The sequence below is a fragment of the Lagenorhynchus albirostris genome, chromosome 1 (genome assembly GCF_949774975.1).
Source record: "Lagenorhynchus albirostris chromosome 1, mLagAlb1.1, whole genome shotgun sequence".
In the NCBI taxonomy this organism is placed as follows: Eukaryota; Metazoa; Chordata; class Mammalia; order Artiodactyla; family Delphinidae; genus Lagenorhynchus; species Lagenorhynchus albirostris.
This window is the reverse complement of record NC_083095.1, coordinates 12,659,438-12,675,129: the sequence shown is the minus strand read 5'-3', so window position 1 is coordinate 12,675,129 and position 15,692 is coordinate 12,659,438. Positions and strand designations below refer to the sequence as shown.

The 15,692-nt window shown below is 37.6% G+C and overlaps 1 protein-coding gene across 1 annotated transcript in view; it reads right to left on the bottom strand.

Moving 5' to 3' along the window:
• Positions 1–1,145: 1,145 nt before the first annotated feature.
• Positions 1,146–15,692, bottom strand: part of CATSPERB (cation channel sperm associated auxiliary subunit beta) — a 128,409-nt gene continuing 113,862 nt past the window's right edge. Inside the window, exons 22-26 of the mRNA XM_060161755.1 lie at positions 15,477–15,587; positions 8,912–9,047; positions 7,464–7,564; positions 6,693–6,767; positions 1,146–1,313 (exon numbers count right to left, since the gene is read on the bottom strand). Of these exons, the coding sequence (XP_060017738.1) occupies positions 1,146–1,313; positions 6,693–6,767; positions 7,464–7,564; positions 8,912–9,047; positions 15,477–15,587 (591 nt within the window). The remainder of the gene's footprint in view (positions 1,314–6,692; positions 6,768–7,463; positions 7,565–8,911; positions 9,048–15,476; positions 15,588–15,692) is intronic.

The window sequence follows — 15,692 nt, the reverse complement described above, 5'->3', positions numbered from 1 at the left end:
TCCAATAAATTTCCCTTTTTATTATAATTAGAATGGCTTTCTATCACTTACAACCTAACAACAACAGCTAACACTTAAGAGTATTCACAGAGCCAGGCACTCTTCTGATTACTCTGCATGTATTAATTCATTTGACCCTCACAACAGCCCTATTAGGTAGGTATTAATATTATCCCCATTTTACAGGTGAAAACACTTAGGCACACAGAAATTAAATAATTTGCTCAGGTCACACATCTAGGAAGTGGCAAACCTGGGACGTCTGGCTCCGGAGTCTAATTGTTGGATCTACCTTGCCCACTATCCTCTCAAAAGAACTTTCATGATACACAGATACGGCCACTGTTTACAGTTCTCAGAGCTGGGCTCTCCTGGACTGGATGCCTAGCCTCTCCCTATGTTGTCAAGAGCAGTCTGTGGCTCCTCCTGAGCTTTTCCAGGAGGGTGTCACTCTTTGATCTCCAAATGCAGTGGCCATCTTCTGACTACCGGGGGACAGGTGCTCTGAGAGTACACAGAGGTGAATCTTTTGGAATTCTACATGTTGCATGTAGTTTTGTAAATAAGAACCTCACCCAGACCCCGTGTTCGTCCAACCCCATGATGGGGCCACAATTCATTCTCTTTAGGTGTTACAGTCTGGTTTTGAAGTTGCCTCAAATGGTTTCATCTTTAATTTCCATGAGGCTCTGAAAGCACACATGGACAGGAGCCTCCTTTATCACCCAACCTTCCCTGGCAGGATTGCATTCTACTCATATTCCAACCTGAAAAGGGCAAGGCCCAGAATGGGCTCCAGTCAACAAAAGCTGAAAAATACAGAAAACCCGTTCCACACAGAGATGGTTATCAGTTTGTATTTTTCTAAGAACCTCAAGGAAAATCCTCTATTATAAGTGTTGACATAAGAAATTTTCCATGTATTCAAAATAAGAGGATGGAATGGTAAACATGTTGACAAATAGCAATTTGAGTTAAAATGGTAATTCTATAGTATTTTAGCGAGTTTTTACATTAACATTTAAATATATTTTTTTCTAGGAGTTGTCTAATGAAACTAGGAAATAAAGAGAAAATTATGATTACCATTTGTTCACTATTCAGATTTTCAATCGATGAGCCAGCTAATTAGCAGTAATATTTGTTTAATTCACATTGTTTGTCCTAATCAATTTTTTGCATGTATCCCATGGGTGGATGTTACGTATTTGGAACATAAATGCTATAAAAATTAATCCCCCTAGCAGTACAGCTGTTGCGAGGGCAATAAGTGCGTGTCCTGGAAATGGCAGAGGGGCTTCGTCAACATAAATCTGCAACAGAAAAAGCAAAGTCTTTAAGCTTTCTGAACCCAGTAATTCAAAACCCTGAGCTTGACATGATTCCCACAGTGGTGGAGACATTGTTACTCATTTAGCAACATTCTGTCCAGACTAATATAGATATTTAGCTTCCACAAAGCTTACAAACGGTCTCTTGACAATTTGACAGGTGGTGAATTTCCACATGATACATAGGGAATAGGAAATCGATTTATATCCTATTCCTTTATCCTATGTCTTTAGTGGCAGAGGTGGGCAGATAGAACACTTACACAGCAGGAAATCGTTCTGTGTTCAGTTACAGAGGAACAGGCAAAGTGCTGCAGGAACATGGTTAGAAGTGCCTAACTGCTTAGAGTTATCAGGTAATGTGCTTCCTGAGCTGGATCTTGAAGAATAAGAGAAGGAGGAGAAGGTACATTCAAGGTAGAGGGAATAAGCATGGGCTCTTCCAAACTATCTTCTCTTTAGAAATCCTCTGTACAAGTGCTGACATTGGGAAATTTCTTTATATTCAAAATGTTTCCTCTGCCTGAATGGCTAATTAATAAAAACAAGTTCCTAGAGGGGAGACAGGATCGATGACAGAGGCATAGAGTCGTCTTTTTCTCTGAGACTAGAGGCAAAGATGGGTGCCATAGACGTTACAAGTAGAAGTGGGGGCATGTGGAGAATAAGGTGGTTCAAGCTTATGTTTTCCCAGTGAAGGAGGAAGGAAGATCATGTTTGGAGGTAGAAGAAAGTAGAGATGAATGTGGCGGGAATGTGGGAAAATGCCAGGACAAGATAAAGGATTAAAAAGCTGCTTTAGGGTATAGATCAAGATAAAGGTATCTCCATCCTCCCAGTGACCTAAGGATGTATCTGTTTTTTAAGAAACAGTCCCATAAGCTATGAATTCTTTTATAATTTCTCTCACATTCATTTTTTCTCTTCCACTTTTGTTACCGCTATTGTGAGTTTTAATACCTCACTTTGTATAAATAGGCTCCCCTAACAGCTTTCCATGCTGTCAGTCCATGTTGACATAATAACATTGCCAGATTAATCTTCGTAAAACATCAGTCTGTCTATAAAAATTTTTTTTAAACAAAGAGAGATTGCTTCATTTGTGACGAGAAGAATCTTGACTATATAGAACTGGTACCAGAAATGGAGTATTGTAAGCAACAGAATTCAGAAGGTGGATCTGGCCAAGTGGTGTGGAAAGCAGTGAGAAACTGTGCTTTCCAATCTGGGAGATAATTATCTTCATGGTAATGGACCAGCTGGTTTAACCATGTCCTATTGTACTTGGAGGCTCAGACAATGTGCCCAATGCTACTGGAATTATTGGGGATTTGATAGACAAATATTACATATTGGATATGATATGCTACTTGTATTTTTCAATATGGTGCTACAAGATACCAAAAATCTTTCTTCTAAAGGTGGCCCATCAGAGGAGGTTGGATAATAAGCTTTGTAAGAATGATCTAGTCTGTGGTAAATGAGAGAGACAATTGTGCGCTTCATGTAATCTCAAAACCGAAATTTCTTTTCTATGCTAAAGTTAGGAAGAGCCAGAGGAAACCACCCACTGTAATCATAATCTATCTTTTTCTCGGTTCTGCTTCCTCAGTGTTGGATAACTCCCTCCATAGTCCCAACAGTCCTTATGGCTGACAGTAGCTCCTGGGGCTGCAAACTTCCTTGTTCAATGTCATTAAGAAAGAGCAAGTCCATGTCCCAGCACTTTGAGCAAAAGTCCTGTGATTCACTCTGACTGGGCAGGCGTAGATCATGTGCTCATCCCTGAACACCCCTTTTCAAGATGTTTAGTAGTTTCTCATTGTTGACAGGAATGTTCCAAAGTTCTCATCCAGACATTCAAGGTCTCCCACGATGGGACCCTAACCTACCCACTTTCTTATATATAACCTTACATTCCAGCCAAATGGATCTACTATTGAAGAGATTGCTTTATGACTTCCTACATCTGTGTCTTTGCTGCTGTTATTCTTTCCACCCAGAATGCCTTCCTTACCCATTTCTGCCTAAAACAAAATTTCAGTCACCTTATCAGAAAATACAAAAATTTCACTTGCTTAAGTCGTCTACTATATTTCTAAGAGTAGAAACCTCTATCACCTGTGAATCCTGTATTCTCCAGCTAAACTGCTATGTCTAAAGTTCTTGAAAACAGTTTTTTCTTTAAATGTTTCCCTCCCAATCTTCTATGACTATCTAAATATTCCATGCCATGTCTAAAGAAAAGTTGAACTCCAGAATCATAAAAGAGTATGTTCTAGACACAATGTCTTTTTATCATCAAAATACTTCAATTTGTGCTTCTTTAATGCAAAGAATTCACTTAACCAGAGTGCAATTATCAATACCAGGATATTAACTCTGAGACAACGCTATTATCTAATCTCCAGGTTTTACTCAAATTTTATCAATGATTCCAATAATGTCCTTTAGGATGAGAGAAAATCTAAGATCATGCTTTGCATTCCATTGTTTCAGGATACTTGTAAAAGTAGATTTCAGGAACCTTTGTCTTTTGCTATTGTTTCTTAATGATTCTCTTCCTTTATTAACTATGCAATCACTTCCTATTTTTCTTTTATTCATTGTCGTGGTTCTTCCTTCGTTCCTGAAGCTTTGTTTCTCTCTGTTGACACTTCTTTTTAGCCTGAAGAACTTCCTTAGGCATTTTTTCAGAGAAGTTCTGCCTACAGTGGATTATCTTATTTTTCCTTCATCGGAAATTGACCTTTATTTTCCCCTCATTCCTCAAGGATATTTTCACTAGCTATAGAGTTCTGGGTTGACAGTCCTTCTTCCCTACACTACAACTGTCCCCAGTACATTAAGGATGTTGTACAACTTTCTTCTTCTGTGGTTTCTGATGAGAAGTCAGCAGTCATTCAAATTGTTGTTCACTTACATGTAGTGTTTTTCTCTGGCTGCTTTCAAGATTTTCCTTTGTGTTTGATTTTTAGTAGTTTGATTATGATTTAGGCATTCAGGTGTAGTGTTTAGGCATGATTTTTTTTTTTTTTTTCTCTGCGGCACGCGGGCCTCTCACTGCTGTGGCCTCTCCCATTGCGGAGCACAGGTTCCGGACGCGCAGGCTCAGCGGCCATGGTTCACGGGCCCAGCCGCTCCGCGGCACGTGGGATCCCCCCGGACCGGGGCACGAACCCACGTCCCCTGCATCGGCAGGCGGACTCCCAACCACTGCGCCACCAGGGAAGCCCGAGGCATGATTTTTTTAAGTTCATCTTGTTTGGGATTCATTAAGCTTCGTGAATTTGTCAATTTTGTGTTCACCAAATTTAGGACATTTTCAGCCTTAATTTCTTCAGCTTTTTTTTCTGTTTTTTCCCTGTACCAATCTCTTTTTCCCTCTCCTTCATGGCCTCTGGTGACATAAGTGTTAGACCTTTTGATACTGTCGCATAGATCCTTGAGGCTATTCTTTTTAAAATCTTTTTTCTTCAGGTTGAATTTTTACTGATTTATTTTCAAATTCACTGATTCTTTTCTCTGCAATACCCATTCTGCTATTGAGTCCATCCAGTGATTTTAAAATTTTAAATATCTGTACTTTAAAGTTCTAAAATTTCCATTGGGTTTTTTTTTTTTTTAATAGCTTCTATTTCTCTGCTGAGAATTTCTTCCTTTCCCTTTCCCTTCATTTCAGAAGTGCTTGCCTTTTCCTAGAGCATGGTTATAATAGCTGGCTTAAAATACCTGTCTTGATAACTCCATTTGCTGTCATTTGCTGATTGTCTTTTCTTTCCCTGAATTGCTTATATTTTCTTAATTCTTGGTATACTGAGTAACTTTGGATTGTATCCTGGATATTTAAGATATTACGTTTAGAGACTTTGGGTCCTGTTAAAAATTCTCTGGGGCTTCCCTGGTGGCGCAGTGGTTGGGAGTCCGCCTGCCGATGCAGGGGACATGGGTTCGTGCCCCGGTCTGGGAAGATCCCACATGCCGCGGAGCGGCTAGGCCCGTGAGCCATGGCCGCTGGGCCTGCGCATCCGGAGCCTGTGCTCCGCGACGGGAGAGGCCACAACAGTGAGAGGCCCGCATACCACAAAAAAAAAAAAAAAAAAAAATTCTCTGGAAAATGTTGAATCTTTTTTTTGTTTCAGCAGTCAATCACACTGGTTGCATTCAGATCACAAGTAATGCCTTACTGTCTGTGGGTATGGCTCCAATGTCTGCTCAGTTTTCAAAAAAAGCCTTAGCTATGCTATCATGTCTTCCTGTCTCCTTTGCCACTTAGGGGAACTTAAGTGGGTGTTTATATTGTCGTTTTATTTTGAAGCCTTTGCTAAGCTTCTTTAGGTGTGTTCTACTCGTGTGCTGCTTGGTACTCGTGCTAGTACATATACACAATTAGGAATCTCCTCCTCCAGCTCTCTTCTCTTAGGGATTTCCCCCACACTCTCTACTCCTAGAGGCCCTTTTCCGTAGGCCCCTGGGAAGAAAGCTGGGATTCATTAGAGTTTTAGCCTTCTGTACTGCTGTGCTGTTCTATGAAACTGGGGCTGACCTTGGGACAAAGAGATGAGAAAAAAGAGAGAAAAGTAATGGGGATTTTCTCTCATGCTCCTCCTATGACAGATGCTTCTTTTCCTAGATCTAGTGGGATGGATTTTCTCTCAGGGTCTTAGGTGTCTGCACTGCTGACATGGCACCCGTCACCGCAGTTGTGCAGATTCATTACTGAGGCAGGGCCAGGATAGAGAAAGGAAAAAAGAGAGAATAAGAGATTTTGTTTTTGATAATGTGGTACCAGTATTTGACAATGAATGAGCCATTAATCAATTTAATCAAATCCTTATTCCATCCCACCCGCCACAGGCAGCAGATATCATTACATGAATAAACAAAAATGAGTCATTGAACATCATAGGGTGATTTGGAGAGACTGACTTTGGTTTTCAATTCTTTTGGATCTTGACGGCTTTGGGAGTATTTAAGACTCTACCGTTACAATGCAAATAACCAAAGGGAGGATAATACTGGAAACTAAAGTGTTACAGACATAGGTCTCTGTGGGGAGTTGGGGGGGGGTGTCAGAAAACCAAGCTAAATATGGAAGGTGGAGATGGAACAAAAACAAATATAGGCACTTATTAAAATTTTCCCAGCATTAATTGGTCCTGCAACCTATCAAGGGCCCTAACTTCATCACTGCTGATAATGTCACCACCAGTCTCCAGGATCCCCCATCTCCAGGCCTTGTCTATCATACAAATTCTCCCATTTTTTTCTCTTAAGTGTCTCCTGGACGGATGCCTGTCATATTATGTCCCCAGCCACCACTCCCTTGGATACCACTGGATACCTGTGCCTTCACTATACCTGAAATTCTTCACCTAAGTTACAAAAAGAGACCCCTGGAACAACAGACACTCTGAAGTGAAAGAGCTCAGAGCCCTGTGGAAGAAACACACCAGGCATTAGCAACATTGACATGTATGTTCTTTTAAGTAAAAATATACACTGGGGCCACTTTCCCTACAGATTCTGCATAGAAAAATTCCAACCTCTTTTCTAAGGTTCTTGGGCATATACTTCTTGTATCAAAATAAAAATGGAGGGAGAAGGACAAGAGTTAGAAACAGGGATTCGATAGCTGACACTTTTTTCTTTTTGAATGAAGAAACAAACATAAAATCTAACATGGCCTTGATGAGTACTTTGGGCTAATCCACATATTCATGGTTTTGAGACGTCCCCTAACTTTTATTGGCTTTCACAACAATCACCTAGATTATGTCAACTTGATGTGTTCTTAGGGGCAGCTGAACCCAGAAGACATGTGTCTGTACATGTCCAGGTGAAGAATACTGAGCCCATTTCCCCCTAACTTTTGGAAACACTTTTTCTGCTCCACCTTGATAATCTATTAGTCTTGCATTTTAGCTCAAAACATGGTAAGTTAATGTTAAATTCAACATTCAGATATCTTTAAATATTATAATAGCATCAAGGGAAATGGAGGAAAAATAAACTCCAAATAGTGATGCTATTTCCACCATTCATGGATACCTATCCTTTAAAACTAAAGCCAAAGACATACAGGTTTTATCTAAACTCAAAACAGGAAAAATAAAAATGCTGTCAACTTACCTTTATACTTAGGTTGAGGCCTAAAGGATTATACACTGGAGCATGAAGAATCGGTTCTAAGTAGCCTTTCATTTTTTTTACATTTTCTGGCACAGTGTGTTCTAAAATTACACAAAGTATATTTTAAGCACATGTATGCTATTTTCTCATTTTATGTAAAGCTTCTTAAATACAGTAAGGTACAATGAAAGATTCCACTCCATAACATGGCTAAATTATACATAACTTTAGTTCTGTTTGACTCTGTGGAGAATATATTTAGGGGAAATTAGGCCTAGCATCTGACACTGCATCTTCTCAGGGGCATCCCTTTTCTCCCTTTTTTCCATATAGGATGTGAATATCATCATGGCTAATTTTAAGCGATGAATGGTTTAACAACCAGTATGCCATATGCTTGAATATTTAACAATCAGTGCTCAAAAAGAGCAGACTCCAGCACACCATAGAAAATGAGGATGTTAGTTAAAGCAAAATATTTACTAATTCTCTTTGCTCAGTTTTTCAGTTCAAAAATGCATATGTTGGGCAGAGTAAGATTCTCACCGAATACCAAATGTCTGGATGCTTGATTACATTTGGAAATTTCATTTGACTCTATCTATTGATCTATCAATCTATCTACCTATTGATCTCCTTAAAAGTACGCATTCGTGAACAAACACAGATGTGCAACAAAGAAGTATATATTTGAGGTAAAATTGAAGTGTGGTAGATTTTATTTTACTTATTTAGAAACACTTCTGCATTCTTTCAATTATTTTACCATAAAATATTTAAGAAACTTTTCTCATATAATTAGAAGATAGATCCTATAGATAATCTGGCAACACGTTTTATATCTCCCTGCATAACATTGCAAAAGCAATGAAAGGAGACACCAGACCAACGTGTAGCACAAATTCAATCATTTTTGCTGCTAATCTACATAATGGCTCTGAGTCCAGGTCACTGGAAGTGATGATGAAATAAGTGTGAGACACACAGACATAGAAAACAAACTTATGGTTACCAAAGGGGAAGCAGGTGGAGAGGGGATAAATTAGAAGGTGAGTATTAACATATACAGAGTGCTATATATAAAATAGATAACCAACAAGGACCTACTGTATAGCACAGGGAACTCTACTCAATATTTTTTTTTCTACTCAATATTTTTAACAACTTATAAGGGAAAAGAATCTGAAAAAGAATATATATATATATGTATAACTGAATCACTGTGCTGTACACCTGAAATTAACATGATATTGTAAATCACCTATACTTGAAAAAAAAAAAAGTGTGAGATGATAGAAGCAGTGTGAACAGCAACATGACAAGTGATTCGACTTCTTTTCCAAAGAACTCTCAACTATCTTTTGTGTAAACAGTTTTGTAAACCACTTCTCTACATAAAAACAACAGTACGCATAGCTGTAATAATTGTAGAAGAAAGCAAACCTTACTTAGGTTCCAGTTTTCCCTGTTATTCACTTCAGTCACAGTAACCAGGTATGGAGTTTCCACTGGGATATGTCCATCCTCACTGTAAATTTTCAAAGAAATTGGATATTGTGTAACTGGAAACTTAAAACGAGGAACCTAAAATGCAAATGCCAAGAATGAATGTAAATTTGGAAAATTCAATACTAACTCTTCATTTCCTGGTAAAGAATGAATAGATGTATTCCCAAGAATTTGTCTATTCTATATGAAATGTGCTTCTGAGGGTTTCTACCTTCACAGAGCATTAAAAAAAAAAAAATCTGTCTTATAGTAGAATCGCTGTGAACTCCAAAAGTAGTGCACAAAGACTGTGGTAACAAAACTCCTGCCTTTCTGTCGGCCTTTTCTCACAGGAATTTGCTATTATAGTATCCACCCTTTTTCGGCCAACCCATATACCCTAAGATACTGCATGAATTAGGTCTTGCCCAAATCCCTTAACGACCCTCTCTCTGCCAGTCATCATCTTTTTTTTTTTTTGAATTTTATCTTATTTTATTTATTTTTTATACAGCAGGTTCTTATTAGTCATCCATTTTATACACATCAATGTATACATGTCAATCCCAATCTCCCAATTCATCCCACCATCACCACCCCCCCTCGCCACTTTCCCCGCTTGGTGTCCATACATTTGTTCTCTACATCTGTGTCTCAATTTCTGCCCTGCAAACCGGTTCATCTGTACCATTCTTCTAGGTTCCACATATATGCGTTAATATACGATATTTTTCTTTCTGACTTACTTCACTCTGTATGACAGTCTCTAGATCCATCCACATGGATGGATCTCTACAATGACCCAATTTGTCATCTCTACAAATGACCCAATTTCATTCCTTTTTATGGCTGAGTATTATTCCATTGTATATATGTACCACACCTTCTTTATCGATTCATCTGTCAATGGGCATTTAGGTTGCTTCCATGTCCTGGCTATTGTAAATAGTGCTGCAATGAACATTGGGGTGCATGTGTCTTTTTGAATTATGGTTTCCTCTGGGTATATGCCCAGTAGTGGGATTGCTGGGTCAATAAGGTAATTCTATTTTTAGTTTTTTAAGGAATCTCCATACTGTTCTCCAAAGTGGCTCTATCAATTTACATTCCCACCAACAGTGCAAGAGGGTTCCCTTTTCTCCACACCATCTCCATCATTTGTTGTTTGTAGATGTTCTGATGATGTCCATTCTAACTGGTGTGAGGTGATACCTCATTGTAGTTTTGATTTGCATTTCTCTAATAATTAGTGATGTTGAGCAACTTTTCATGTGCTTCTTGGACATCTGTATGTCTTCTTTGGAGAAATGTCTATTTAGGTCTTCTGCCCACTTTTGGACTGGGTTCTTTGTTTTTTTAATATTGAGCTGCATGAGCTGTTTATATATTTTGGAGATTAATCCTTTGCCCGTTGATTCATTTGCAAATATTTTCTCCCATTCTGAGGGTTCTCTTTTCGTCTTGTTTATGGTTTCCTTTGCTGTGCAAAAGCTTTTAAGTTTCATTAGATCCCATTTGTTTATTTTTGTTTTTATTTCCATTACTTTATGAGGTGGATCAAAAAAGATCTTGCTGTGATTTATGTCAAAGAGTGTTCTTCCTATGCTTTCCTCTAAGAGTTTTATAGTGTCTGGTCTTACATTTAGGTCTCTAATCCATTTTGAATTTATTTTTGTGTATGGTGTTAGGGAGTGTTATAATTTCATTCTTTTACATGTAGCTGTCCAGTTTTTCCCAGCACCACTTATTGAAGAGACTTTCTTTTCTCCATCGTATATCCTTACCTCCTTTGTCATAGATTAGTTGACCATAGGTGCGTGGGTTTATCTCTGGGCTTTCTATCTTGTTCCATTGATCTATATTTCTGTTTTTGTGCCAGTACCATATTGTCTTGAGTACTGTAGCTTTGTAGTATAGTCTGAAGTCAGGGAGTCTGATTCCTCCAGCTCTGCTTTTTTCCCTCAAGACTGCTTTGGCTATTCGGGGTCTTTTGTGTCTCCATACAAATTTTAAGGTTTTTTGTTCTAGTTCCGTAAAAAAAAACAAATTTTAAGATTTTTTTGTTCCAGTTCTATTGGTAATTTGATAGGGATTGCATTGAATCTATAGATTGCTTTGGGTAGTACAGTCATTTTCACAATATTGATTTTTCCAGTCCAAGAACATGGTATATCTCTCCATCTGTTGGTATCATCTTTAATTTCTTTCATCAGTGTCTTATAGCTTTCTGCATACAGGTCTTTTGTATCCCCAGGTAGGTTTATTCCTAGGTATTTTATTATTTTTGTTGCAATGGTAAATGGGAGTGTTTCCTTAATTTCTCTTTCAGATTTTTCATCATTAGTATATAGGAATGCAAGAGATTTCTGTGCATTAATTTTGTATCCTTCAACTTTACCAAATTCATTGATTAGCTCTGGTAGTTTTCTGGTGGCATCTTTAGGATTCTCTATGTATAGTATCATGTCATCTGCAAACAGTGACAGTTTTACTTCTTCTTTTCCAGTTTGTATTCCTTTTATTTCTTTTTCTTCTCTGATTGCCATGGCTAGGACTTCTAAAACTATGTTGAATAATAGTGGTGAGAGTGGACATCCTTTTCCTGTTCCTAATCTAGAGGAAATGTTTTCAATTTTTCATCATTGAGAATGATGTTTGCTGTGGGTTTGTTGTATATGGCCTTTAGTATGTTGAGGTAGGTTCCCTCTATGCCCACTTTCTGGAGAGTTTTTTTTTATCATAAATGGATATTGAATTTTGTCAAAAGCTTTTCTTGCATCTATTGAGATGATTATATGGGTTTTATTCTTCAATTTGTTGATATGGTGTATCACATTGATTGATTTGCGTATACTGTAGAATCCTTGCATCCCTGGAATAAATCCCACTTGATCATGGTTTATGATCCTTTCAGTGTGTTGTTGGATTCTGTTTGCTAGGATTTTGTTGAGGATTTTTGCATCTATATTAATCAGTGATATTGGTCTGTAATTTTCTTTTTTTGTAGTATCTTTGTCTGGTTTTGGTATCAAGGTGATGGTGGCCTCATAGAATGAGTTTAGGAGTGTTCCTTCCTCTGCTATATTTTGGAAGAGTTTGAGAAGGATGGGTGTAAGCTCTTCTCTAAGTGTTTGATAGAATTCACCTGTGAAACCATTTGGTCCTGGACTTTTGTTTGTTGGGAGATTTTTAATCACAGTTTCAATTTCATTACTTGTGACTGTTCTGTTCATATTTTCTATTTCTTCCAGGTTCAGTCTTGGAAGGTTATACGTTTCTAAGAATTTGTCCATTTCTTCCAGGTTGTCCATTTTATTGGCATAGAGTTGCTTGTAGTAGTCTTTTAAGGTGTTTTGTATTTCTGCGGTGCCTGTTGTAACTTCTCCATTTTCATTTCTAATCTTATTGACTTGAGTCCTCTCCCTCCTTTTCTTGATGAGTCTGGCTAATGGTTTATCAATTTTGTTTATCTTCTCAAAGAAGCAGCTTTTAGTTTTATTGATCTTTGCTATTGTTTTCTTTGTTTCTATTTCATTTATTTCTGCTCTGATCTTTATGATTTCTTTCCATCTGCTAACTTTGTGTTTTGTTTGTTCTTCTTTCTCTAGTTCCTTTAAGTGTAAGTTTAGATAGTTTATTTGAGATTTTTCTTGTTTCTTGAGGTAGGCTTGTATAGCTATAAACTTCCCTCTTAGAACTGCTTTTGCCGCATCCCATAGGTTTTGGAATGTCGTGTTATCATTGTTATTTGTCTCGAGGTATTTTTTGACTTCCTCTTTGATTTCTTCAGTAATCTCTTGATTATTTAAGTAATGTATTGTTTAGCCTCAATGCATTTGTGTATTTTCCATATTTTTTCCCTGTAATTGATTTCTAACCTCATAGCATTGTGGTCAGAAAAGATGCTTGATATGACTTCAATTTTCTTAAATTTATTGAGGCTTGATTTATGACCCAAGATGTGATCTATCCTGGAGACTGTTCCATGCGCACTTGAGAAGAAAGTGTAACCTGCTCTTTTGGGATGGAATGTCCTATAAATATCAATTAAATCTATCTGGTCTATTATGTCATTAAAAGCTTGTGTTTCCTTAGTAATTTTCTGTTTGGATGATCTGTCCATTGGTGTAGGTGAGGTGTTAAAATCCCCCACTATTATTGTGTTACTGTTGATTTCCTCTTTTAGAGCTGTTAGCAGTTGCCTTATGTATTGAAGTGCTCCTATGTTGGGTACATACATATTTATAATTGTTATATCTTCTTCTTGGATTGATCCCTTGATCATTATGTAGTGTCCTTCCTTGTCTCTTGTAACATTCTTCATTTTAAAGTCTGTTTTATCAGATATGAGAATTGCTACTCCAGCTTTCTTTTGATTTCCATTTGCATGGAATACCTTTTTCCATCCCCTCACTTTCAGTCTGTATGTGTCCCTGGGTCTGAAGTGGGTCTCTTGTAGACAGCATATAGATGGGTCTTGTTTTTGTATCCATTCAGCAAGCCTGTGTCTTTTGGTTGGAGCATTTAATCCATTGACGTTTAAGGTAATTATCAATATGTATGTTCCTATGACCATTTTCTTAATTGTTTTGGATTTGTTTTTGTAGGTCCTTTTCTTCTCTTGTGTTACCCACTTAGAGAAGTCCCTTTAGCATTTGTTGTAGAGCTGGTTTGGTGGTGCTGAATTCTCTTATCTTTTGCTTGTCTGTAAAGCTTTTGATTTCTCCATCAAATCTGAATGAAATCCTTGCCAGGTAGAGTAATCTTGGTTGTAGGTTCTTCCCTTTCATCACTTTAAGTATATCATGCCACTCCCTTCTGGCTTGTAGAGTTTCTGCTGAGAAATCAGCTGTTAACCTTATGGACGTTCCCTTGTATGTTATTTGTTGTGTTTCCCTTGCTGCTTTCAATAATTTTTCTTTGCCTTTAATTTTTGCCAATTTGATTACTATATGTCTCGGCGTGTTTCTCCTTGGGTTTATCCTGTATGGGACTCACTGTGCTTCCTGGACTTGGGTGGCTATTTCCTTTCCCATGTTAGGGAATTTTTCTACTATAACCTCTTCAAATATTTTCTCGGGTCCTTTCTCTCTCTCTTCACCTTCTGGGACCCCTGTAATGCAAATATTGTTGTGTTTAATGTTGTCCTAGAGGTCTCTTAGGCTGTCGTCATTTCTTTTACATTCTTTTTTCTTTATTCTGTTCCACAGCAGTGAATTCCACCATTCTGTCTTCCAGGTCACTTATCCGTTCTTCTGCCTCAGTTATTTTGCTATTGATTCCTTCTAGTGTATTTTTCATTTCAGTTATTGTATGTTCATCTCTGTTTGTTTGTTCTGTAATTCTTCTAGGTCTTTGTTAAACATTTCTTGCATCTTCTCCATCTTTGCCTCCCTTCTTCTTCTGAGGTCCTGGATCATCTTCACTATCATTATTCTGAATTCTTTTTCTGGAAGGTTGCCTATCTCCACTTCATTCAGTTGTTTTTCTGGGGGTTTATTTCATTCCTTCATGTGGTACATAGCTCTCTGTCTTTTCAACTTGTCTGTCTTTCTGTGAATGTGGTTTTTGTTCCACAGGCTGCAGTATTGTAGTTCTTCTTGCTTCTGCTGGCTGCCCTCCCAGTCATGATCTTTCAACCAAACTCATTAAACTCAGGCTCTGGAGTTCAAATCTAGCTCCATCACATATTAATGATGTGGTCTTTAGCAAATTACCAGGCTTCTCTGTGCCTCAAATGAAATGAGACAAGTTATGGAGAAGCCTTAGAGCAGTACATGGTAGACAGTAAATTCTCAAGAAATACTGGAATTCAACAAGGGTGGAGTTGTGGAGGTATACAATAGCAACCCTCATAGTTTATTGACTGCTGACTCTATGCCCAGTATTATAGTAAGCGATTTTATCCTTGTACAAAATCATTTAAAATAATGCTGTATACAGTCCAACAAGGCCTTTGAAATAGATCTACTCGAAAGTTATACCAAGTGCACAGGTAAGTCAGCTAATGCAGACACCAACATCAACTTGATACATGTTTGAATGTTTGGAGCCTAACAGAAGGAAGTATTTGACACAGAACCCATTCTCCTAACCAACATATTATACTGTCTTCTATTTTGTCACTAGTACCTTGAGCTTTAAGTTCTATATTCTCAGAACCTGATACATGTTTGATAGTCAATACTTTTTAAAATGAATCAATATTCACCATAACCTAGTGTAACGTTTGACAGGTTATACATTGTTTTCACATAGATAGAAGCATGTGTGTGTGTGTGTATCTTTATAAGAACCTGTGAAATGAACAAGCCAATGCAGATATTATTCTGTTCTACAGATGAGGTTAATTACTGTGTCTGGGGACATTTAAATTCAAATATTTTTAGCTCTATGTCATATTTAATTCTATGTCATAATAAAACAGTATTTATATGTCTTAGTTTTCATGTTTAACCAAAATGTGCATTTCAAAGTCTTATTAATATGAAAATACTGTCTTCAGGAAATTAAAGATTATCTTACCTTTTCTCTGCAATCTGAGAAAGCAACAGCATGTGAAAACTTCTGATCATTTGTGCAATTACATTCCTCCCGAGTAGACACATTTGCACACTGTTTGAATTTACCAGATTTCTGCAAATAGAATTAAAATAGGTTGATGTGCTTTTTTTGGTGGCAGGATTTATGCAAACTGAGTAAATGTGCAATAAATATTTGTTACCTGAATGAATAAAATCC